Raw genomic sequence first — 27770 nt, 5'->3', positions numbered from 1 at the left:
ACAAGATACAGTTTCAATACTTGTACATGCCTTTTGCTATGAACTCCATGAGGACAAGGATTATCTTATTTTATTTTCTACTTAATATTTAGTTAATAAATGATAAGAAAATCCCATACAGGACCATGAATAATCAGATACAACTGGAAAACAACAACATATTACCTTGGTGAAAGGCCTTCACATTATAGTTACACTCCTTTCAATATATTCTTCCTAAGTTGAAGCCCCAGAATTGAACAAAATGACCCAGAAGTGTTACCTCATTATTAGTGGGAACTTTCTATGCCTTTCTAAATAAAGTCTCAGATCAAAGTCATTTGTTTATTTGTTTTTTTCTAGCTGGCATATCACATTACTAACAATAATTTGGATGAAGCCCATTTCTTTCTTACACAAGTTTCTTTGATCTATAACTTCCCCATGCTATACTTTCTTTTCCTTTATAATTTCTTTGGGATACAGACCCAGTAGTCTAAGCTTACTTTTGAAGGAAATTTATCAGTACAGATATGAATTCTACATCTTTTCCCACTCATGATGTTTTTGTCTTTCTCTTTATTCAGCTGAATCCTCTACTTTGTTTAGGATTTTGTTTTTGATACTGATTCTGACTTTCCCATGTTTGTATTATCTACAAATTTAATGAACATATTATCTATATCTTTATATAAGCCCCTAATAATAATATTTAGGATAGTATTGAGCAGAGTCCTAAATAATTTCAAAGGAGATTTTTTTTTAATCAAGCTAACATTAAATCATTAACCTCTACTTTTTGAATGTAATGTACTTGAATAAATGTAGTTTCAATTAGTTCTAATCTTCCTAGTTATACTATTATCTCCATAGGCTAGGTGTCCCTAGTTTATCAACAGCACATAATTGGCAAGATGCATTGTATCCCACCCATATAACCAATCATGAGAAATCATGGAGAAATCATGGAGGAAAGCTTCAGTATTTAAGAGGAATCAAGAAAGGCTTCATGTAAAAGCTGGAGCTTAAGATTCATCATGAAATAATTTTCTGAGGTAAAAAAAGTGAAGGGGTATATACAAGGCAGAGGCAAGTCCATAATAAGACAAGGCAATAAAAAGTGGTATTACAGGAGTAAAGGATATAATAATAATAAATAGTAATAATATATTAATAATAATAATTTGTTTGGATTGCAGAATGTAAAAGGGAGGGAAATGGGCATTGTGGTTGAATTGATAAATTGAATTTAGGCATTTAAAATATAAAGAGACATTCACAATTTATTCTAGAGGCAATTAAGTGCTAAACCATCAGAAAAACACACACACATACACATATATATATTTTAAATGAAAATCATTTTAACCAGTGTAGAAGATTGGAAGATAGACTAGAGTGAGTAAATACTTTTTTTTTTTTTTTTTTTTTTCCTGAGGCTGGGATTAAGTGACTTGCCCAGGGTCACACAGCTAGGAAGTGTTAGATGTCTGAGACCAGATTTTGAACTCAGGTCCTCCTGAATTTAAGGCTGGTGCTCTATCCATTGCACCACCTAGCTGCCCCTTGTGAATAAATACTTAAAGCAGGAAGATCAGTTAGGAAACTGATGCAATAATCTAGGTGAGAGATGAGAACTGAACCAAACTGGTAACTGTGAGTAGCAATGGGTTCAGATGCAAGAGATGTTGTGGAAGTAAAACTGAAAAGATTTGGCAACTAATTTCTATATGGCATGAAGGAAGTCAAGCAACTGGGTTAAAGGCTCTGGTTACAAATCTAGAAGACCAGAAAAAATGGTGGTCCTTTAGCTAGAAATAAAAAAAGTCAGAAGAGAAGTGGGACATGGGGGGAAAGATAAGGATCTTTCAATACATTGATTGGGGGAAATCTCTGAGATTCCCACTTTGAAATATCTAATAGACAGTTGGTAAAGTGATACAAACTTCTTTTACCTATTATAGTTCAATATATGCGATTTTCATGCCCTCCTTTTCTTGGGAACCTTCCTTCTTCATTCCATCAGGCTTGACGTATTTACACCCTGAATTGGAGCTCTTCAGGAAATCAGAACCTAATTATGATGAAGATGTTTAGAGCTAGGCAGGCAAAATTCCCTACTCTTTTTTTTCTTCATATGCTTTATTCCTCCCAAATTACCTTATAGCAACTATTCATGTACACTTCAGCAAATAGGTCATGTAGTAGAAAGAAAGTAAACTTTCCTCCCCATCATATTTCTATCTTTTCTTTTTGATGGGAACAAGTAAGAGAATGAATAAACACAGATGACTTGTCATGTGTATAACAGATCTCATTACATTATCTTTCTCTATCATATTAACTCTTCTTCCAAACTTTCCTAATTCCAATAAGTATATCATCATCTTTTTGGTCTTCCAGATTATCATCTTCCTCTATGTTCTTGACTCTTAACATAACTGAAAGTGCTTTCTTCAGAATCATAAATGACTCCTAATTGCGAGATCTGATGGTAGTTACTCAAATCTTTTTCCTTCTTGACCTCTACAAGATTTGATCTTTTATCATTCTTCTCTCTTGGACCTTGATTGTAAGTTATTAAAAATGAAATATGTACCACATACAAAAACTCAATCTACAAAGTTAAAAATAATAACTTGGAAAGAATTTTGAAAAAGATATTTAAAACTTATGAAGCAAGAGTTTTAGTAGATTTTTAAGCTATAAACTAAAACATAAAAATGCAACACCTTTGCAAGAACAAATTGGTGGACAACAAGAAAGATACAATTTTATAAGCTGAATTTCAATTAAAAAAAAAAACACCTTCGAGCATTGGTAGATGGGGTTAAAAGCAAATATTATGATTCTTTTTCCATGTGGATGCACATACTTTTATTATGTACCTTTTTCATTTATGGAAACCATTAAAATGAATTATCAGAATAAAATGAATTAAAACCATTCTTTTGTAACTCTATTAAATCAAGATTTTCAAATGTAATTAAATATATTTAATCCTCTTGTTCTGACTAAATAATAATTATGATCAAACAACATAAACAAAAATATTTATGTACTACTAATTAGTAAGTCATTTAAAATTTAATCATTTTTAACTTTTAATTTTCATGCATATTTTATTATGTACATAATTATTATTCTAGGAAACATGCATGTAATATATAAATGAATATACATATATTTATGGTATATACTTTTTATTGATAAGAGTATGTGAATAAAAAAATCTGAAGACCCCATTTGCCCATCTTTTTCATTAGAATAGTGTGACATACTTTATCACTAATATAGAGGTAAACAATATCTATAGCATCTCCCTTATATAACAGCTTAGTAAACTAGTCAAAAAAAGGAAGTTAGGTTATTCTAAAAAAATATGATTCTTGATGAAGATGAAGAGATTGCTCTTTGAATTTATTACTTCCTTTTCTACATGTTCTCTAATCATTACATTAATAATCCCTTCAAGAATTTTCTCATTAATCAAAGTTAAAGCTAAATGACCTTTGGTTGCCAGATTCTAGTCTCTTGGTGTAACACTGATGTAACTGTAATTTTTCACCATTTTTCAAATGTAACTGACTAAGTAATCTATTAAAATCAGATATTTAGAATTGGAAATGGGGTTTTGAGATCATCTATTCATATCCTCCTTTTATAGAGAAAGCCCTACAAGTTTAAAAGACTTGCCCAGAGTCATATAGGTAGGTAGTAAACATCAGAGGCACAATTTGAACCCATTTTCTCTACCTCCCAACCTCCCAAGCAAGTAATTTTTCCACTAGCACTACTTGACTTTCCTCCCCCAAAACTTTCTATATCTGAGGATAAATCTCATATAAATTGAGTGATTTGAATTTGTGAAAAGATAAATGATCTTTTCTCATTCCTCACTTACCTTAACATTAATCCCTTTTATTCTGCAGTTCTTTTGCCAAAGAAAACAAATAAAATTAGAGCTGAATAACACCACTTTCCCTTTGTGATCAATTGTAATCATCTCTTTTATCTCAAGCAGTGGTCCTAATTTTAATTTAAAATTTTTCTCTTATATAGCATTTTTTTCCTAATCCCCCTTTTTTGTCTTTTGCATTCCTCACAATCATTACAATTACATGAGTTCATTACAACCTTTAGTATTCCTGGCATTATTTTTATTTTTATGATTACATACACATTCATGATCTTTGGGTCATTTTCTTTGGATCATTTTTAACAATCTAGTTTGATTGGTGAATTTCCTTTGCACCCACAGCTACTCTCTGAAGATGACTTTTGCTATAGTTAACCCAGTGAAATAAGTTTCAGATTTTCATTTTATAGAGTTTCCAAACTCTCTTGGGAAGACTTTCCCCTTTAGAATATTAGTCAATGGAATCTCTCTAGACTCTTTGAAATATCAATTTCAAAATTCTAGGCTACCTGTCAGACAATTTCCCTCTTCTCAGTCACAAACTTTAGGAAAGTAAAATTATTTTCTCCTAAGGTTCTAATCATTTCCCACACAACCACCAACTTCTTGCTATGAGATTAAGATTCAGAACAGAAATTATTTTTGTGAATTCCTCCATCTTTTGAAAGAAGAAATTATGAATAAAGTAAATCAAGAAATTGTTGATAGCCCTGTTATCTATAGTGCTCTAGATAATATTAAAATTTACTTTTAGATGTGCTGCTATTCCTTCTTCATTGAATGTTATCTGTTGTGCTATCATACTTGGGTTCCTAGATTTCCTTATATAAATATATTGTCTTAATATGTAATACTAATTCATTTTTACATATGATTTTTCTTTTGCTTAGGATATAGCCATCTGTTATCATATTCCAGTTACTAGTTTTTAATTGAGATAATTCTCAATGATATCTCAAATCAAGCTGCAAGCTATTCTTACCATAGACCCCTTTAGCTTTATTTCAGAATAACTCCATCAGTTTAAAATGTCCCTTATTCTACAAAAAGTACCCTAACTCTTGGGGGAAGTGTAGGTTTCTATCACCTTGGGAAAGTGAAGCTTTTCAATTTGTCATTAGTTTAAAACAATATTTGAAAAGTTTTTCAAAATCCTTCAGAAGAGTTCCTCTTGGCCACCAGTTTAACATACAGTTCCCAGTAGTACTATATAAAACATTATTGCTTCACTCAACCATTATTAGCTGCAAAAAAAGTTAACTGATTTCTCTAAATCCTTGCCAAGTGGTTCCTGAACAAAAAGTCATATATTTTTCTTTAATAAATTCTATATCTTTACTCTTCTAGAGCATGAATGTGATGATAATTAAAAAAAAAAAAAAACAATTGCCAATATTCTTCCTAAGGAAGGAAGACAAGTAATCAATTGTATCATGAATATATCTTCTTTTTTACAATAATTAAAAAATTAAAGTTTCCTTTCTCTCTTGAAATAAAACCAGTATTCACATGGTTCCTATAAATTTTATCAGAAAGCCTAAATCACCCAGGTCCATCTCCATTTGTCTTGATCTATATCTTGCCACTGGACCCAAATGGTTCTGGAGGGGAAAGTGAGGAAGGTAATTTTGCACAACTCTTCCTCAAATATAATTCACTTACATGCCATATTATTATCTCCATGGTGTCATGGTCCTCTTTGAGAACAAAGGACAAATAACAACAACAACTAGGAAAAATTCTCATTTCAGATAATCAATTGGTTGTCTACAATTCAACAACCAAGATAATTTATTTGTCCTTTTGGTTTGCAACAAACATAGTATTCTGTAGAGGACTTGATAGAAAATCATTATCATCTATTTACAAGATGATTTGACAAAAGCAACAAGTCAGAGTCAGAAAACAGGAGTCCTATAGGAGGTGAATGAGTAAATGAGTTGGGAATTTTTTCCCCATAAAGTCAAAAATATCTATTGGCTGAAAGAACTGTATTTGCAAGAGTATTTATAAAAAATCTATTAATTATTGATTGCTCAAATCAGTTAGATTAGGGGAAGTACAAGAAAATAATTATTTATTGATTCCTGATGAGACTTTCATCTACATAACAGACAAGGCAGGGAGGTAGGATACCCCAAGTTAGTAGCTGTGAATGTGAGAGAGCAACATACACAATTCAATTCTAATCAATTGAAAGGATTATGCAATGTTTATATTTCTATTTTCCCTTCTTTTTTTTCTTTCATTCCTCATTTATATTCCTTCCTCCCTCTTTTCCTTCCTTCATTTCCTTTATTCCTTCCTTTCTTCCTTCTTTCCTTCCTCTTTTCTTTCCTTCCTTCCATCTTTTTTCCTTCCTTCCTCCTTCATTTCTTCCCTTCCTTTTTTTCCTTTCTTTCTCCCTCCCTCCTATTCTCTCTTCTTTCCTTCTTTCCTCCTTCATTCCTCCCTTTTTTTCCTTTCATTCTCCCTTTCATCTTCCCTTTTTGATTTATTTACTTTCTTCTCTTCCTTCCTTCCTACCTTCCTCCCTCACTTCCAATCTTCCTTACTTCCTTTCTACTTTTCTTTCTTCCTTTTCTTTCTTACTTCTGCCCTTCATACTCTTTTTGCCTTTTGCTTTCTTGATTTTCTTTCTATATCTCTATGTCACCCAAACTCAAAGTATAGCAGCCATTCATGATCTCATCCAACTCATCTTTCAAGCCTGTGCCTATTTGGCCCAACTCCTAAACTCACTATAACAACGCCAAATTTTGTAGGGTAAACCAATTAGTTCAGTTTATTATAGCTAGGAATTCTTTACGAAATCTATCAGCTCCAGCATCCAAGGTTGCATTATTACATGCATGAGCAAAACCCTGCATATCATCTGTTTTTCCTTCAGAGGAAATCAATAATAATAAGTATATCATATGTAAATTATTCTACTTGCTAGGTAAGAAGATAAAAAAGATCATAAGAATATCCTTCTACAATCTGATTCATCAAAAAGGATTATGTGTTCCTGTAAAGTATAGATAATTTAAACCAAGGACTAGCATTATTTATTAACAACAAAGTGACAGTGATGGAAATGATAGTTCTTAACAATAACATAAAACAAATTAAGAAATAAACAGGCAAAGAGGATGTTACACTATTTTTACTTCAGATAATATGAATAATATATATATATATATATATATTAATTCACTTTAAAAAAACAATAGCTTCAGTAAAATAGCAGGATACTAAAAAAATCCACACACAAAATATCAGGTCTTCTGATCATTACTATCTAAAGTCACGAGAAGAGATTAGAAGAGAAATTCCATTTAATAAAACAACCAAAAGCATTAAATTATAAAAATATTAACCCATATATAAATGCAATACATTTTTACAGAATTAAAATAAGAGATTCATCAATCTAAGGTTCTATCTTGTTCTTACAGTGGAAAGAGTACTGATTTTGTAGCTGGGGACTAAGATTTAAATCTTAGCCCTACTACTTAATTCATCTGACTTGGCCTCAGTTTGCTCAACTATAAAATCAAGTTAAAGTAGAAGGCTTCTATATTTCCTTACAACTATAAATCCATGATGCTATGATTCTTTCTTTAGATGTCCAATATTCATTTCTGGATCATCCCAATATAATTTTAAATAAAATATTATTCTAAATATTCTTTCAATTAGCATTATACTCATAAAATTATCAGAGGAATATTTTATAGTGGAAAAAGATCAATTAATATAAGAGAAAAAGAAAGTTAAGGATTAGTGCCACCATTTCTTAAACTACTCTTAGAAAGCAATGATTACCAAACTATTTGATGAAAATAGAAATGTAGATTTGTAGAAGTAATTTTAGAAACAATATTTCATAATAAATCTCTGGTAATCCTGTATTTGATAAACCCCAAAACACAGATTACTGACTAAGGAGTTCCCTATTCAGTGGAAATAGCCAAACACACTGGAAAGTAGTTTCAAAATTTTACTTAGATCAATATTTTATACTCTGAATTACAATAAATTGCAAATGATTAAATTATCTACTTTTATATAAATGTTCAAACAATTGTATGAGATAAGAATTTATTCAATGTCATATAAAACACACATATTATTATATTGTTTCTTTTAATCTTACAAAATAATGAAAGTTTATTTTTGTTTCCCATATAATGTACTTTAGGTGTTTGCCTATCAAAGAATCAAATAAGAGAAATCATATAAATATTGTTTATATTTGTTGAAAAGGCAAAGATAAGTGTTGCAACTATTTCTTGTAATCTATTTTTCCATTAATTAAGATCTTCATTAATTTTCTTAAGATTAATATTACAAAGGCAACCAAAAAATCAATAATTTTGATATAAGATGACATGCCTTAAGCACTTGACTCTAATGACAATGGAAAAATTATGAAATATATAGAAAGAGAAGCACTTCTATTGAATAAAATTGCCCCAATATTATAAAGTAGAATTTATTTTCAACTTTGATAATCTAGTATTTTTTATTATTTATTTCAAAAGAGATCCAAATACTATATAAGCAAACAATAGCTTTATAAAGTGCAAATATTTCAAGCTCCTGGAATAAAAGATTAATGTGAAAAGAATAAAAAAATCAACTGCTCCTGTTATGAGGATTGGCATATTGCTAGACCCTAGCTGACAGAAATGACTCTATATTTTACTATTTACCAGAAGTTTCCTACATATCTACATATTGGTTTGGTCATCATCATCAATATCAAGTGTAGACAACACTTTCTTAATCATAATCATTTATTAAATTTTCTTGATCAAAAAAATTTTGTTGTCCTTGAGAAGTATTCAATCTAGTTACTCTCTTATTGATTATCCCTTATGTCCATTTCCCAATTTATACTTGTAAATCTGCCCAGAAAAAGAAGTCAGTTATAAGAACTAAGACCCAGACTTCTAGGCTCAAATAAAATTATATATAATATCTACATATCTAGGGAGGTGGATGAATAGAATATATATAAATAAAATATATTAACTAGATAGATATACCAAGTTCTTAGTATTAATTATCGTGCACAAAACTTTTATCAAGCATTGGTCAACTAATTCTTTCATATTTCATATAAAATACAACATACTTAATTTGACATTTAAATACAAAATGTCTTATGCCAAATGAATCTTCTAAATGCTTTTCTTTTGGTCAAATTGCACTGCTAACTGCTCCCTATAAATGACATACTGTTTCCCACATGCATGCCTTTTGCACAAGTGGTTTTCCAAGTCTAGAATGAATTGTACTTTCTCCCCTCCTCCTCCCAGACTCCCATCTTATATTATAGTTTCCCTCAAATAACTCTAATGCTACTTTCTATACAAGGCTTTCCATATTGCTCTTGGTTATTAGCATGCATTTTATTGAGTTTTATATTACTTTTCACATACTTTTTTATTTATTCACTTGCATTATATGCTATAATTATCCAATAGAATGTAGGCAGAATTTGAGCAGGCATATTTTATTTTATTCTTATTATATCTTAAGCATCTAACAATAGTGTCTCAGATACAGAATGCATTTATTAAATGTGTGTTGAGTTGAGAAAGGTTGGAGGTTGTGGAGTTCATAGTGAAGATGAAAAGCAGATTAGTTTAGGAGAAGTGAGCATAAAAGATATAACAGAAGAATAGAAGTTAAGAGAAAGGAACTCCAGATGTTTCTGGACATAGTAAAGTCATAGGTGATTGTGAATGAAATATGTGAACATTCCTATGGATTATCCAAGATAGAATTAAAATATTGGTCATGATAGAATGAGATTGATGAAATGGAAAATGAAAATATCCCAGATGAAATTATTCTATATATGACTATGAAGGCAGAGAATACATCTGGGAGTATGACACAACACTTAAGAGTTATAATAGTAAAAGGTCTTATAGATTACTGAGAAAAAGAATAGTCACAAGAGACTTTGGTGAATAATGGTGGCAGAAACAGCATGAAGATGGTTTTCCAATTTCTCCTTCACATGCAGTGTTTTTGGGCAGAAAGAGAAATGAAAGGGGAATTTCCATATAAGAAAGAGTAGTTAAAAATATAAAATCTTCCAGCAGAACTCAAGTTATCAGTCTTAGGAAAAAAAACCTCAAGATGAAAGAGATTATGTTAACTATGTTAATATTAGAAGGAGGGTATAATCAGAATATAAAACATCATAGGAAAAATAGAAAAAACAATAAGCAACCTATCATAACCATGACTGGGTAACCATGACATTTTTATGTAATTGTTATTCATACTTTTAATGTTTATGTCCCCTTTATTTTCTTTTTTTATTAAGGCTTTTTATTTACAAAACATGCATGCATGGGTAATTTTTCAACATTGATCCTTGCAAAACTTTTGTTCCAAATTTTCCCCTCCTTCTCCCCACCCCTCCCTTAGCTAGCAGGTAGTCCAATACATGTTATATATATTAAAATATGTTAAATCCAATATATGTATATTTATTTATATAGTTATCTTGCTGCACAAGAAAAATCAGATCAAGAAGGAAGAAAAAAAAAAACTGAGAGAGAAAACAAAATGCAAGCAAACAACAACAGAGAAAGTGAGAATGCTATGTTGAGGTCCAAACTCAGTTCCTATGGTCCTCTCTCTATGTGTAGATGGCTCTCTTCATCACTGAACAAGTGGCACTGCTTTGAATCATCTCATAGTGGAAGAGGCCCACATCCATCAGAATTGATTGTCATATAATCTTCTTGTTGCTGTGTATAATGATCTCCTGGTTCTGCTTATTTCACTTAGCATCAGTTCATGTAAGTCTCTCCAGGCCTCTCTGAAATCATCTTGGTGGTCGTTTCTTACAAAACAATAATATTCCATATACCACAATTTATTCAGCCATTCTCCAACTGATGGGCATCCATTCAGTTTCCAGTTTCTTGCCATTACAAAAAGGGCTGCCACAAACATTTTTGCACATGTGGGTCCCTTTCCCTCCTTTAAGATCTCATCTATCTATCTATCTATCTATCTATCTATCTATCTATCTATCCATCTATCATATATTTTGGGATATAATCCCAGTAAAAACACCATTGGATCACAGGGTATGCAAAGTTTGATAACTTTTTGAGCCTAGTTCCAAATTGCTTTCCAGAATAGTTGGATCCATTCACAGTTCCACCAGCACTGTATCATGTCCCAATTTTCCCACATCCTCTCCAACATTGATCATTATTGTTTCCTGTCAATTTGCCAATCTAAGAGGTGCATAGTGGTTTCTCAGAGTTGTCTTAATTTGCATTTCTCTGATCAATAGTGATTTGGAGCACCTTTTTATATCACTACATATAGTTTCAGTTTCTTCATCTGAAAATTGTTCATTTTCTTTGACCATTTATCAATTGAAGAATAGCTTGAAGTATTATAAATTTGAGTCAATTCTTTATATATTTTAGAAATTAGGTCTTTATCAGAACCTTTGAATGTAAAAATGTTTTCCCAGTTTATTGTTTCCCTTTTAATCTTTTCCACACTAGTTTTGTTTGTACAAAATTTTTTAACTTAATATAATCAAAATTATTTTGTGATCAGTAATGATCTCTAGTTCTTTGTTCACAAATTCCTTCCCCATCCACAGCTCTGAGAACTATCCTATGTTCTTCTAATTTGTTTATAATATCATTCTTTACATCTAAATCATGAATCCATTTCAACATTATCTAGCTATATGGTGTTAGGTGTGAGTCAATGCCTAGTTTCTGCCATACTAGTTTCCAATTTTCCCAGCAGTTTTTGTCAAACAGTGAATTCTTATCTCAAAAGCTGGGGCTCTTTATTTTCAAATATGTTTTTGCTTACCTCATTTTCTAGCAAGTCACTCATCCTAACAAAGAATAAAGAGGAAAAGGGAAAAAATCATTTCAACATTGTCAACAGATTAACTAACTCTGATAACTATATGCAAAATTTGAAAGCCACTGTCTTCCAGTTTTACAAAGAACTCTCTTTTTTTCCTCCTAGGCCAAGTTTGAACATTATAACCATATATCATTCAGTTTTATTTTTCATTGTTATTATTCTTTGCATCTACATTGTTCTGGATATTGCATTTCTGCTTAATCTTATTTTACTCTGAATCATTTCCAACACTTTTCTTCATGTTTTCAATTTTCTTATTCCTCTTTTTTTATGATGTAGTTATATTCCATTACATTTATCTACCATAAATTGTTTATTTAGCTATTTCCCAATTGATGGATATACATTTTGTTTAACTTCTTTGTGATCATAAACATTGATACTACAAAGATTTTTGGTGCCTATGTCTCTCTTTTCATTGACCTTAAGGCTTATGTGTGGTAATAGAATCTCTGGGCACAGGAAATTCACAGTTTAATCACTTTTTAAAAGTAGCATAGCATATTGCCAAAGAATTGTCTTTAAAGCTGGGAAGACCTAGAATCAAGCTTGAGCTCTGATACATATGGAAAATAGTTTCCCTATTTTTCTCTTTTAATCAAATGTTTTAGCTTTAACTTTGTCTGAGATTATGATTACTACCCCTGGTTATTTTTAAAACATAATAAATTCTACTCCTGATTTTTATTTTGTGTTTTCATCTTTTATTTCCTATGCCTCCTGACTCCTCTACAATACTTCTCCTTGTTATTTTATTTTTCCTTTATATAGTAGTTTGAAATTAATTTATGTTAAAAGATCAGATAATCTTAAATTAAGATTCCCCAAATCAGTGGTTTTTGTCCCATTCTTATTTAAATTATCTTCATCCCTTCCAAATCTTTAAGGATTAACTCACTTTTCATATATATGAGAAACACCAAATCATCTTCAGTACATTTGAATGGCATAGCATGTTTAAAACATGTCAAAATTCAAGTAGAATGAGTATTGTTCATAGTTTTACTTCTCCAAGAAAATAAAAGAGAAAGTTTTTTTTTCTTATTTAATTCAGAAATTTTGCAATTCTTTCTTGTCTCTTATCGAGGTAGAGTGATGATTTTGCCCACCAGAAACTAGATATTAATCTGTAACTAATCCCTTCTTTAAAAATAAGGAGGAAGAGGAGGAGGGGAAGAAAGAAAAAGGAGGAGGAAGAGGAGTGAAAAGATTTTTTCAGTTCAATTAATTTTTTTTAAAAAATCACTATGTCTACTGCTGGAAGTTACCATTATAAGAAATAAAGATAAATAACATTTGTTGCTCACAAGTAGCTGATAGAATGATAGAAAAGGGGAGACATGTAGTGCCTGGAGATCTTCTTTTCTACATAAGACCCTGAAAATGCCACATTTTCACAGAAAATCATAACTCCTGAACAACCACCAATGAATTTACTTTACTCTTGCCATACAGTTGGTTTAAAGAGTTTAAAGTCTTTTTAAGGAAATAGCATTGTAATAATTATTACAATAAAGAGAGTGAGGTATTCATAAGGAATATGTGGAGCCAGAGCAACTAATGACTCCATCACTGATGTCTCTATCAATGTCATCTGGTGATGCAATTACACTGTTCTCACTTGGGCCTGCTTCCTATTAGATATAGTATCTTTCCTGGATGTGTTATTCCTTGCCGATCTTTGCAGATCTAAGATTAACTTCTACTTTCTGCTGGGCATGATTGTTCAAATGGAGTGTTAATTCTCTTGTCTCAGATGATCTTGTAATGGTTAGTGGCTCACAGGATAGTGAATACCTTGTCTCTGCTGACTGCTCTCTGCTAAAGGTTTGGGGCATCGTCTATTGCAGGTTATACATTGCACATGTCAGTAATGACTAGAACCTGTATTTTAGGAGAATGTCAGCTCTGCCAAAGCAAACTCTACCTAAATCCACAGGAGTTTATAGTCAGGCAAAATACCCACAGACTTAGTTTATATCTTCTGTTTCCAACATCTAAACCTCTATAAAAAGGACAACATTCAGTTCCAAATATTTATTTAACAAAAGTTCCCCTTCCCAGAGTTCCCCTTCCCAAGATTCCCTCTTTTTTTAATGCAGGTGACCTTAAGACAGAAAAAAGGCATTATTCACCTGATTCAAATATTTTTTAAAAGTAGATCTGTCAGAGGCAATAAGTATGTGTGGTACTCCATTCTGTCCATTCTAAAACCCAAACTGTAGTCTTCAAAACAGATACATGTGTTATACCAAAAAAAAAATAATAATAATAATTAAATAAGGAATACAGAGAGGCCTGGAGAGACTTAAATCAACTGATGCTGAGTGAAATGAGCAGAACCAGAAGATCACTGTACACTTCAACAACAATACTGTATGAGGATGTATTCTGATGGAAGTGGAGATCTTCAACATAAAGAAGATCCAACTCACTTCCAGTTGATCAATGATGGACAGAGGTAGCTACACCCAGAGAAGAAACACTGGGAAGTGAATGTAAATTGTTAGCACTAATATCTGTCTGCCCAGGTTGCATGTACCTTCGGATTCTAATGTTTATTGTGCAACAAGAAAATGATATTCACACACATGTATTGTACCTAGACTATATTGTAACACATGTAAAATGTATGGGATTGCCTGTCATCGGGAGGAGGGAATAGAGGGAGGGGGGGTAATTTGGAAAAATGAATACAAGGGATAATATTATAAAAATATATATATATAATAAAAAAATTAAAAAATAATAATAATTAAATAACACAAATAATAAAATGTGGAATTCCCCCCCATGGATTCAGGCAAATAATTAAAGTGCATAGAAGTTAAATGACTTGCCATAATTTACATAACTAATTAGTGGTGAAAGGAAAAGTAGAATTCAGATCTTCTCATGGTAAGAAAAATTTCCAGAGAAGCTAGAAGCTCAGAACCCCATCATCAGCCTCTCTACTATCACCAACTGGCATATTTTTCATGGAAAGAATAACCAAGAGCATAAAATTAGTAGGATATCTAAATTTACTTTTTTCTCACTATCATAGTAAATAAGGAAGAAAAAAGCAAGTTTCTCATAAAATTATAACCCATAAGTCAGTAAATGAACTCCTAATTGATATCAAGGGACAATATTTGCAATTCTATCATAAATAATAACTATGTTATCTGATTTTTTGTAATAAAAGTCAGCAGATTATCAAAGCAGTTGTTACTGAAAAATGTTTTATCACACAATATCTGGAGTAGTATATTTGCTTTTCAATTTCATTCAACCAGAAGTTTTAAGCTACTATTATGTGGCAATTGTTCTAAAATGCTGGTATAGACTTTCACCAAAAAAGAAAGTAAAGAAAGCTCAACACAGTATATATAAGAAACAATTTTAAAATCACACAACCCAGCTTTTGTTCTAAAGAAGTAAGCAGAGCAAACATAAAAGTCAAATATTTAACTGGGTCACCAGAATGAAGCTTCCCTTCATTATCATAACAATTTTAATAGCTTTCAAAGGTTTATAAATCTCCTTACAGCAACTCTATGAGGTATATAGTACAAGCATTTTTGTGCCAGTGATGAAGAAATTGGAGCTTACAAAGATTAAGTGATTTATCTAAGTCACATAGCTACTAAATATCAGTTTCAAAACTGACAGATTTCAAGACTGGCAGATCTCCTAATTCCAAATCCAGAAATCTTTCTACTACATTATGTTTTATTTTAGTAACAGTAATCTTCACTAAATGAGAGTTGAGAGTGCATAATAATAAGACAATCATAAATAAACAACACAGAACAAATTCCAATTTAAAATGATATTCAAAAATACCCATTTTTGGAGAGAATTGTTGAGTTACATCCAACTCTTCATGATCCTCTGGAATTTTCTTGCAAAGATATTGGAGTGGTTTCCCACTTCCTTTTCTACCTTATTTTGCATATATGAGTGGAAAAGAGGACTAAGTACCTTGTCCAGAGCAATCTAGTAGGTGTCTAAGGCCAGATTTGAATTCAGGAAGATGAGTCTTCCTTATTCAAAATCTAGCACTTTACTCATTGTACCATTACTTCATTCAAATATTATGCTATTATTTTATTTTATTTTATTTTATTTATTTATTTATTTATTTATTTTTTTGTGGAGAGACTGCTCCTAGGATCTTTTTTTTTCAGGTTAAGTTAACAAACATGTACTCGATATATGATATGGTGAATTCAAAGATTTAAAAAAAAGTCTTTTAAGCATAATTACAATTTAGGAACGCAGTGCAGTCTTATAAAGAGTGATGCTATTACCATCAAGTGATCTGTATTTAAATCATGGCTCCAATATTTGAAATTAATGTTACTATATGTATAACTCTGGTTATAGCATAATACATTTTTTGAGCCTCGGTTTTCTGACCTCTAAAATCTAAGACCTGTCTACATGATATTGTAAAGAAAGTATATTAGAAGGATGAAAAATGTGCACAAAGTTATATTAGAGAATAATTAAATACATAAGCAAAGTTTATAAGGGGAAAAAAAAAAACATGTTCCAAGAGACTCAAAGAGGGAGGGATCATTTCTCATGAGGGATCGGAGAGAGTTTTATGGAGGAAAAAGTTCCTGACTTGAACCTTAAAGAAGATATGAATAAAAATAGAGATATGGAGAAATCTATTTTAGTATTAGGAGATTGTTGTATAAAAAGGCATGGAGGTGAGAGATACTTTTTACATTATTTGCTAATAGAAATGACAGCACTTCTTGATAAAATATATATTTATTTTGAATCCTTTAGGAAAGCAAACTATACTAATATATACAACTATATAAGCTATACTATAAAAATATACAAAATTCCATAAGAGGGCAAAATGGAAGACAGAAAAGCCTACATCAAGTAACATCAGGATTATTCTTTGAGATACTCTTATATATAATAGTATGCTTCTGTATGAGTATTTAAAAATAAATTAGTTATATTAAAAGAGAAAAAAATCAAAATTAAAATATTCTCTAAACAAGTAAAACATATTTCCTTGAATTCTTTTAAGAATTGAGAAAATGAACATTTTCCTCTACCCAGTAATCCAAGAAAAAGCTTTAGTAATGTTTTAATCATCCATGTATGTTTAATCCTATTAATCATGGTAGTTACTCAATCCCACATTTATGCAGATTGTTCCAAATACAATTTTCTCCAGTTTGCTAGGGCTACTGTAGCTAGGAACTAGGTTGAATTCATATTGAAATGTGACTAAAGAACTTATTGTTATATATTCATTTTTGATAGGAATTATATGAGGAGAAGGATTTAAGTTAAGGTCATGTTCACTTCAGAAGATTAAATTCAAAAAGCATACCCAAAGAATGCTAAATAGTACAAGATATTACATGGCTAATAGGTTTTTGTATAAGCAATTGAGGTTTATGTTACTGGATTTAAAATGAGGATTTTCACAGCTTCACCAAAATGATCACTTAGGCATGTCCATTTTCCCACTAAAGGTAGCAAATAGAGTATATATAAGAAAAATTCATTTATTTATTGAAGTACATGAGGAATTAGGAGAGCAGGTGGTAGTAGAAATTAAATGTGCCCTGTTGATGTCATCTTGTGACCCATTTCTAAAGCTAGCTTGGTTCCCTTTCTGTTCAAATTGTGTCTAGATAAAGTTCTGACTTTTGAGAAAACTTTATTGAATCATGAGAATTTTGAATGGATTTTATTCCTTTGAATCAAGTCTTACATAGCTGGATAGCATTTCTAACCTGTTGCTTAGAGACCCTTAAATGAAGACTTAAGTCATGCTGAGCAGAAAACCAGTTAGATCCAAATATTGGAGCAAGGAGTTTTCTTACAATTCTGCATCTCAAGAAACTTTTGTTTTATCTATATTATAATAATAATCAGTATTGTTTTCTTACAGATATTTGAAAGGAGTGGAATGCTTCTTTTTTGTGATTTCAGGGAATTGCCCTGTTTACTATCCCTTTGACAGCTTGAAATATTTTTATTCTTTTCTCCAATGAGAAATCAGATTACTCAGTTTTGTATCCTGATTGCTTACTTTTAATTAGTTATTATTAAGGAATATGGGTAAGTGTGAAGGTGCAGCTCAGTTCTCTGGAAAGCCCCTACAGCTATGAATCATAACACACTTGAAGGAATTGCAAATCAGCTTTTACTGATGCAGATGTTGCTTGTGAATTGGGAATGAAATAAATCAGAGGCAAAAGGGTAGAGGTGATAGGTCAGAGAATGCAACTGCCTTTCAGTCTCCTTGTAGCATTATCATCCTCTCACATGAAGGGATCTATTTTGCAGGTCAGAGTTAGATCCCCAGCAGCTACTAGCAGGTGGCTCCCATAACACCCAGCAGCCACTAGCAAGATGCACTAGCAGATGTAACAACTGGTCTTGTTTGAGTATTGTTTTTTAATATTTAAATGTATGTCTCCTCTTCCATTTGGGGTCCACTGCCAAACCCAAGCCTGAAGCTGATTTATTGGGCAATTCTTATGCATTGCTTAATAAGTTGATATGCTTTGGAGTTTGAATCTTCATTTCCTCAGTTGTTTCACCTTTCACCCACCACATTAGACAGCAAAACATTCTTTGGAATATTTTAAGGGGACTTACCAAGGTGGCACAAGTTACTTCAATAGTATCTACAGGTGGTGCTGGGAAGCTATTAATCTCTAGGAAAAACCACACTTTTACATGTGAAACACTTCCTTTGTTATCTGAAAAATAAAAACAAAAAAAAATTTAAATAAATTTCCATAATATGGTTTCTCAATATCTCTAATATGAAACATTTCTCATCTCTTCCTATTACCATGGATAAAATATTTCCATGTTATTCTTTTAGTTAGCCATCATAAAATACCTTCAAGATAAAGTCAAATTATATAAATACGTTTTGACAGAACTGTGGCAGAAAAAGGAAATGTCTAAGTCACAGATGGCAAGTCTAGGACAAGAAATTTGTGGAGAGAAGTGGAATAGTATTGAAGAGTGTACAGGAGTATATTTCAGTCAATTCCTACCCACCAGTTCAAAGGTTAAATTTTCAGTGTGAATAATTACACCTCAGAACTTGTCTAATTATAAATCTACATGTGATTTGTTCTTTTATTCTCTAGACTTAAGAAAATGATGTATAAAATGTTGATAAAACATTAAACTCAAAAGTGTGTTCTCCATGCTTTTTTTTTTCCAAAGTACAGACGGTTAAAATATTTATCTGCACACTCTTTCATGGAAGCTACTGAAAAGTAAATTAATCCACATTTTGTCTAGGGTCTCTTCATTCAATGACTAAGAATGTCTAGACATCAATTTCAAAAGCCATTTATAAGGTTAAGATTGTCAAAATAATGGCAAATAACTATGTGGCTCATGCAATGGATAGAGAATGTTGGATGTGGAGCCAAGAAGAGCAGAGTTCAAATTCTGACTCATACTTTCTAGCTGTTTGGCACTTGGCAAGTCTCTTAACCTTTTTCTGCCTCTGGTTTCTCTTTTATAAAATGGCGATTAATAATAGCACCTACTTCACACAAAGTTGTGTTTTAGAAAATTAACATATTTCATAAATAATATCTATTATTATAATGTAACTAATCCAAAAAGAGGACATTGGCAAATTCACCATTTTATGACAGCAGTTGCAATGATTACCTCTTCTGTTCTTTCATACTTTATTTAATTTATTACATTCATATAATATTTTATGTTTGTTTTCTACATCCTCTTATATTAATAATATGATCATTGTTGAACAAGATTAATTCCATTGCTATATCTTTGAAAGAATCCTAAATTTTTTTATGTACAGATGAAAGATACACTAGAACCTTTAAAGCAGCATTTTCATGGTATAAGAAAAGATGAAATAGTTATAAATCAAAAGCCTTTTTAAATCAACAAACAAAAAGTCCAATGCATCACCTACATCTTTAACCCAACTGTGTCATAGTAAAGACACGGTGTGGTGTGGAATTGCTCTTGCAAAACCTACCTGTTTCACTAATACCTTCTTTAATTATGCCCTTATGCATATCTAAATTATTATTACATAAAATTACATACATATGAAAAATATTGAAAAGAAAAAAATGGAATATTTTCGGGAAGCTAAAAAAAAACAAAAACCCATTCACCAAAATGTTAAAAATGTGGATTTGTAGTTGTTGATGTTATCTTTGTTACTTAAAATTTAAATTGCAATTAGACTCAAGTTTTTTGTATTTTTGGTGTTTTTTTTTTCCAGTACTATCTTCTTCTACTTCCTATAATTTGTTAATTTTAAAAGAGTTCAATACCCTCACGCTAGTGTCATGCATACTTTATCAAATTCAGTCACTTTTCCCATGATTCTCCTCTTTACTCCCATTTATACACACATACACACATACACACACACACTTTTATGGCTGGGGAAAATTATAATGGAGTTATTTGATGGTCAAGTTTGTTTAAAAAATATTTGTTGAATCTTTTATACATTTTTTCCACATTTGCTGTCTTTCTACTTTTAGCCTTAAATTCCTTTGGGATTACTTTGATCAATCTGGGTTTCTTATTTAGTTTCTTTAAAATATTTTTCTTCCACTGTTTTATTTTTTATTTTTATTTTTTGCTGTTCTATGAGCCTTTAGGGCTCATAATTTTTCATCATCCTTCTCTGTTAAGATTTTGCCAGTAAATGTTTCCTCTAAACTGATGTGGTCAATAATTCAAGTGTTTGCTGACTCAAGAGCTTTTGGGTTTTTTCCATTTTCCTTGTTTCAGCAATTGATTCACATTGACTAAGCTGCTGTATGAAATTATAGTACTCCGTATCTATTATTCTCTTTTCCTATTTTTCATCAATAGTTTAAAAGTTCACATCCAGGTTAATTTAATTGCTTTTTCTCAATTTTATTCTTTTTTAAGCTATTATATTAATTTGTATCTTTTCACTAAAAATTTGATGATCTGACTGTATAGACAACTAATTCAATTATGACCCACTTTCAATGATTAATCTCTTATCTTTAAAATATAAATGATTTCATTTTTTGCTTTGCTATTTTGGATCTTCTGATTCTTTTATTGAAGAAAGTATGTGTGTAAATAGGTCTAAAAACCTATATTCAGTCTACAAATATTAGTCCCTTTCATTTATTTTGTCACCTTTGTTTGACCCGCTCATTTACCTTAGTGCCCCACCTATCAACTCAGCTCTCACCTGTGACTCCAAGAAGTTGTACAATATGTAGTAGTAATTACACCTCAGTAAAACCATCTCAACAGACATGATAAACCAGCTTCACAGAACCACTAGGTCTTAAATCCATCTGTGAATTAAGGAGATATCTACACAAGCATGTAAAGACTTTTGACAGAATGGATAGATGAAAATAATTTGTTCCAACAGCCATGAAAGCAGCTGAAACATGTGAAACACTTTGAGCTTAATTAAACATCAAAGATACCAAGGTGATCCTCTGGATCCTAGGCTATCACCAATCTTTTGTCCTGCCACTGTATTTCAATAACTCTGGAAGACAGAGGGAGGATGACAATTTCGTGCAAGTCTATTTCACTTAAATCCCATTCACTTGCATTTTTTCTCACCATCCTCACCTGTTCTCAGCACAGAATTGAAATTAACCACTATGCTGATTTAATCTGGAGGGTATCTTTATAGCTCTAGTGTATTGATGATGAATCCATCTATACTTTAATAGGCTGTTAACCTGCAATGTAGACTATTATTTTGCCAAGATTGTACTCATTCTAGTAGAATCTGCCAGAACTTTTACTTTATAGGCATCACCTTTAATTCTTTGTAGTTTTTCTGTTCCTCTTCATTCTCTGCAACTGCAAGTATCTTTGTGATGATCTTTTTGTTATTTATCACATATGATGTAGTACATAATGATATAATGGCTCTTAAAATTATGTTTCTTGCTAGTCCAAGGAGAACCTTTGAACTATTTTTCCAGTTAATAGTCATACCCCTTTTTTTGTCTGTTGAAGTTTTGGTGTGGATATTTGGTTTATCTTTTCTTATTCCTCCACTAGTACTTCCATTAGTTGGTCAGTAGACAAATGAGATACTTTTGTATCTCACACTTACAGTATATACAGCCAAATTAAAACTTTTAGAAAGCCTGAGAGCAATGCAATTCACATATATAACCTATATGAAATTGATTACTATCTGAGGGAAAGGGGAGAGGAGGAGGGAAGGAGAAAAAATTAGAACTCAAAATCTTATTAAAAAAAACAAATGTGAAATAGTATCTTTATATGGAATTAGAAAAAATGCCATTAAAAAGAATAATACAGTTATTAGCAACCATTTTTCATCTTTAGGCATTGTCACTACAAGAACCATAAGAGGAAAAGGGATAGGGTATAAGCATTTTTGTAGTTCTACTGTATTGATGAAGAATCCTTTCATACTTACGTAAGTCATTACTCAGAATGTAGACTCATTCTTTTGCCAGGACTCTACTCATCCTGGCAGAATCTGCCAGAAATTATATTCAATGAGCATAACCTTTAATAACACATAATCATCTCAACACAATGAGGTATCAGAGTTGAGATCTGTGGAAGTAATACTTAATATATAACCTTACTATAAAAATCTATATCAGGAAATATTAGGCCTAGTTCAGTTGCTATTTCTTCCATAAAGCATATCCTCCTAACCCTAATTTCTAGGATTATCCTCTGATTATATTGCACTTTATTTATACTTTTCCAATTAATTTTATTATATCCTAATTTATATCATAATCAATTGTGTTCATATCTTAGCTTTCCTTTCTAGATAGTAAGATCCTAGAGGGCATGCATTTTCTCTCCCTATTCATTTATTTATAGCTCATAATGCTTAGAATATGTATTTCCCAAGAGAGATTATTAACAAATATTTGTTCAATTCAATTATTCATGTTTTTAAAACATCTTAATTTTATTATATTTTCCTAATTTAACAAATTAAAAATTTACTAAAGCACTTAGTAGCATGTGAAAAATAATCTAGTCCTTGTTTTAGGGGAGTTTACAATTTAATAGGGATAGTAATAGGCGTATATAATAAATACAATTAGCACAGCTATAATGTGTGAATTTGTTCAAACACCCAACTAGAAAACATTCTGAAATTAACTCAAATTTCAAATTGCTTTCTGCCAGACTTCTCTGAGACACAACAAGAATGCAGAAAACAGAACCACTTCACAGTAACTTATAAGGGGCTCATAAGCAAACTGGGTTTTTGTCAAGGTAAAATTTTATATTTATTGTATATTCTAGTTTAGTAGGAGTTGTGATCAGGGAAGGGCTAGCCCATACCACTTATACCTCTATTTCCTTCTATTATGGCATTTATCCTCAGTAGGAGTTGAGATCTGTTCAACTTGCTAATGTAGCCAGGGATTTAGGGCTAGGAACCAGAAGTATTTACTGTAGTATTTATATATTTCTTAACTATTTAATGTATATGATTGTGTTATCTTTTTTTAAAAATTAGATTCCTATTTTTTTGTATGAGTCACTAACACAGTTTTTGAGTATTATATCCCTAATTTTATTTCCTCATGTGTTCTATAGGTTTTATTGATTGATTTGGCATACCTAGAACACATGAAAAATTATAGTAAAACTTCCTAAATGTGACAATAAGAGGGATATATATCACTTTGATCTAGAAGGGGAAAATGGAAATTTTTATGAAGAAGATGACAACTAAACTCAACCTCAAAAGAAGAGAAGCATTTCAACAAATTGAAATGGGGTGGAGTGTGAAATAAGTTTCAGGTATAAGGTATTAACCTATGCTAATACATAGAAGAAGAAAAGGGAAGAACAAAATTTGAGAATAATTAGTATTCCAACTTCTTGGAAAATACTGTGAATGAAATGTAACAATGAAAAGGGGGCTAGATTTTCAAAGTCCTCAAACATCAGGCTTAGAAGTTAGTAATTTTATCTTTCCAAGCAATGGGGATCCACTGAAATTTTTTAAACAGAAAAGTAACCTACTTAAAGTTATGAATTTGGATGGTAAATTTGTGTAGCAAAGTGAAAGATAAATTCAAGAGGAAGGGAACAATTTGAATATATTATAGACATAGAACCAGATCTGAACCAAATTACCTAACACTTTCTGCCTGGGAAAGAAGGTATAGAAGCAACATATTTCCAAGATACAATTAACTAAACTTAGTAACTGATTATTTGTAGGAGAAGAAATGCAACCAAAGACAGCATCCAGGTTTCAAGATTCAGGGACTGGGAAAATATTAATATTATCAATGGGAATAGAGAAGCAGAGAGAGAAAGGGCTTAAGTGGGAAGAAGATGTATTAGTCATGATGACACAAAGAAACTATGAAGAAAATTCTCTTCTCTGTGCTTCTAATTCATGGAAATAAATCTTAAAATAAAGCCTTATTCTGAAAACTGAAACTTTTCTCACTGAAAATGCAGATCATTATATTACAAGAAGATGATGTTTGATTATTATGTTCTCTCTAAGCAAAGCTTACCATCCACAATATTCATAGAAAGTTATTTTGAAAGCAAAGTATGATGAGCTCAAATAAGAATAAGATTTCAAAACTGAAGGGAAAGAGACCTATTTTATTATCTAGTTTCAAAGAATAACCCTTAGTATCAATAGTATTATTTACCACAAAAATAACTCTTGGCCTGTACCTTGAAATTCTAATGATAATTTGATAAGATCAGAAAATAGTCATAAAATAAAATAACATAAATCCATAAGAAACACTTTCTCAGAAAAGACCAAAAGTAGCATAGTAAAAAGCACTTTGAAATGTGTACAGCTATGTTTTTAAAAATTAAAATTGAAAAAAAATTAAACTTGGTAGATACACATGATTTAGACAAAGTTAACATTTAAGAAAGTGAAATGCAGTGAGTGGGGCATTGCCAAAGACCCCCCCCCCCAAAAAAATCTCAACAACACAGAGTTTTTATCCTTCTTTGAAAAATTCATATAAATGACAGAAAAAATATATATATATATATAACAAAACAAAATGTTCGTTTTGCATCCTGGCAAAGAACTAGTTGGTTGAGGTATAGATAAATAAATTGTAATATGTAAATGAAATTGAATGCCATTACATTATAAGAAATAACATTAATGAATAATTCAAACACATAGAAAAGGTAAACTGAACTGATGCAGAATAATCAGAACAAGAAAAATCATATAATGAAATGAAACAATTTAAGTGGAAAGAATAAAATAAAATTGATTGCTACTTTCTTTTGGCCATGCTTGGATCTGTAGATAAATTTAAAGAATATGTCCCCTTCCATTGAAGGAAGGAACTATGGAAATGAAATATCACATGTAATTAACCCTTCTACATAAGCTAGGATAGGGATGCAACACCCTTCCCCCACAATCTGGAAAAAAATCTGTGTAAAATTTGTGGACCATCTTCCATACCAGAGAAAAGAACTTGTGTATATTTTTTATATTAAAAGACAAAATGTGGTGATATTACAATAATGTGCATATATTGTATGCATTTCAGAGTTTTTAAAAAATTTTTTGTATGGTCTATTGGTCTTTGCCCATCATCTGCAGCTTCTGCAAAACTCTCAAATATTCACATTTAATTTCTTATGTAAACCCATGACATATCGAAAATGCAATGAGGATTATGATGTGAAAGAAATGTTATCAACATGTTTTTTGACTGATTTGCTTCCCATAATCACTATCATTTCTTTCAAATCATTGTTACAAGGGATATGTTTCTGCGTAGAGGAGACAAGGAGGGATATTATTTGAAAATTGATGTTACATTAAAGTAAAAAGCATTACTTTATTTTTTTAATCAGAGGAGGAAATCAAATTACTCTGTAAAGACAAATTTTTAAAGCTGGAAAACAAGTTTCTTACTCTTCTCTACCACAGTAGAACTACCCTTTATGATTAAAAAATAATAATATTAGTACAGTGAAAGGTTAGTCATAAAAATAGTAGGATAGCAGGAAAAGGATATTTAGAGGGAGAGGGAAATTATGGTCTTTTAAGACTTTGGCAGTAAGCCAAAAGAAGATTAAGTAATGTGATTATACACACAGACAAGTTCTAAAAGCAATATATTGCTTTTCTTACTTGATTTTCATGGGAACCAATGAATATGGAGGAGTTTAAATAATGTAATCTTTTTTGTTTGTTTGTTTAATTAAATTGTTTTCATCTTGACACTTTATTTTAGAATAATGACCTAGTAGGGAAAAGAATGAAAAAAGGAAAGGAAAATGAAAGTAGAGTTGTAAGAAACAGTTCTCTATACACCTCTAATTGATCCTGTAATGTAGAAATATGGTAATATGTAAGCACTCAAAATTTTAAGAGTAACAATAATTAATAACTTAATCATAAAAGTAATTTAAGAGAGAATAGAAATATCTTATTTGGAGTCATTGCTGGTAAGAGAATATTCTGTTAGATATCTTATAGACCTGAAATTGTGAGACAATACTGTTTCTCTGTGTGATAAAAACTAACAGAGCATCAAAAGCATTTGCTTTCTTGAAGATATCTTTTCAGAAAGGATTAAGAGCAACTCATTGATGAATTTAAAGGAAGGAAGGAAGGAAGGAAGGAAGGAAGGAAGGAAGGAAGGAAGGAAGGAAGGAAGGAAGGAAGCAAGGAAGGAAGGAAGGAAGGAAGGAAGGAAGGAAGGAAGAAACCTTGTTTAGAATCATGTAGATGGTAACTGGAAGAAATGGGATCTGAACTCAAATCTATCAATTCCAAATCTAATACTTTTTTCCCCATTAATTCTCTGCTACTTTTGTTTTTGCTTTTTCTTTTCCATCAAACCCCAAGAAATCACAATTGAATAATCCATGAAGAGACACTCACTTCCTAGTATAGTGTTTCTCACATACATAGTAAGTGCTGAATGAATGTGTTGAATGACTGATTGAACAATAGAGAGAAATCCATTGCTACAACCCAGAGAATTAGGGTATCTTCTTAATGTCACATTTTCTTAATTAGTTTCATAATAATAACTTCTAATATTTATTATAAAGAAAGTCATATATATCAGGATGAATTCTGGAGATGATATTTAAGCATTTTCATGTGGTATTTTGGCTGTCAAAGATTATTATAAACATGTTGAATCAAGTAACATAAATATTCATTTCACTCTATAAGGAAATTTAAAGAGAAAGGGAAAAACTATCAAAACATTAACAGAAAAAGATATGTTGATAATCAAATATTTCCAAAGTTAGCAAAACCACTTTATCTAACTCATTGTTATTATATAAATATGCTCAGTTAATAATACTGTTTTTCTACTTTTAAGTTAAAATAAATTTGATAATTCCATTTAAAGGGATATATATCAGATGCAACAAGTGTCAACATATAAAGTACATAATAATCAGTAATAAAAATTACAGGATAATATGGCTAAAATTTTGAATTCCTATGTTATTGCTTAAGTTTTCCAATTTCATGTGAATTGCAGTAGACACAAATTCAATTATCCATGACTTAGTTTTAAATAATTTTAAAAATATATTTACACAAGTACATTATAATTCATCAAACTTTATTACATAATACTAATTAGGATCATGACCATCAGGAGACCAAAGAAAATGGCATGATTTGGCAACACCTATGCACCTGCCTGAATTGTAGAATGAGTTTAGTAAAATGCAGTGATTTATTTATCTTCAGGCCCTTTATCTAGATTCCTATTGCATTGATATTCCAGCTAACTAATACTGGTCAAATAGAATCAAAAGGTTGGTACTTTCTCATGAGTTTGCTGCTTATTATTTGTGTGAAATATCTCTATTCCTTGGACCCCTCATCTTTTACATGAGGGGGCTAGACTTGATGACTTCCAGTTCAAAATGCTGTGATCATATGAAGCTAGTT

The 27770-nt window shown here is 31.1% G+C and overlaps 1 protein-coding gene across 1 annotated transcript in view; it reads right to left on the bottom strand.

Moving 5' to 3' along the window:
- CFAP47 (cilia and flagella associated protein 47) overlaps window positions 1-27770 on the bottom strand; it is a 781966-nt gene that overhangs the window by 277845 nt on the left and 476351 nt on the right. Inside the window, exon 41 of the mRNA XM_074302067.1 lies at window positions 18449-18552. Coding sequence (XP_074158168.1) covers window positions 18449-18552 — 104 coding nt within the window. The remainder of the gene's footprint in view (window positions 1-18448; window positions 18553-27770) is intronic.

The sequence above is a fragment of the Sminthopsis crassicaudata genome, chromosome 3, assembly GCF_048593235.1.
Source record: "Sminthopsis crassicaudata isolate SCR6 chromosome 3, ASM4859323v1, whole genome shotgun sequence".
Classification (NCBI taxonomy): domain Eukaryota; kingdom Metazoa; phylum Chordata; class Mammalia; order Dasyuromorphia; family Dasyuridae; genus Sminthopsis; species Sminthopsis crassicaudata.
Note: the sequence above shows the minus strand (reverse complement) of the source record. Positions and strands in the feature narration are given on the sequence as shown.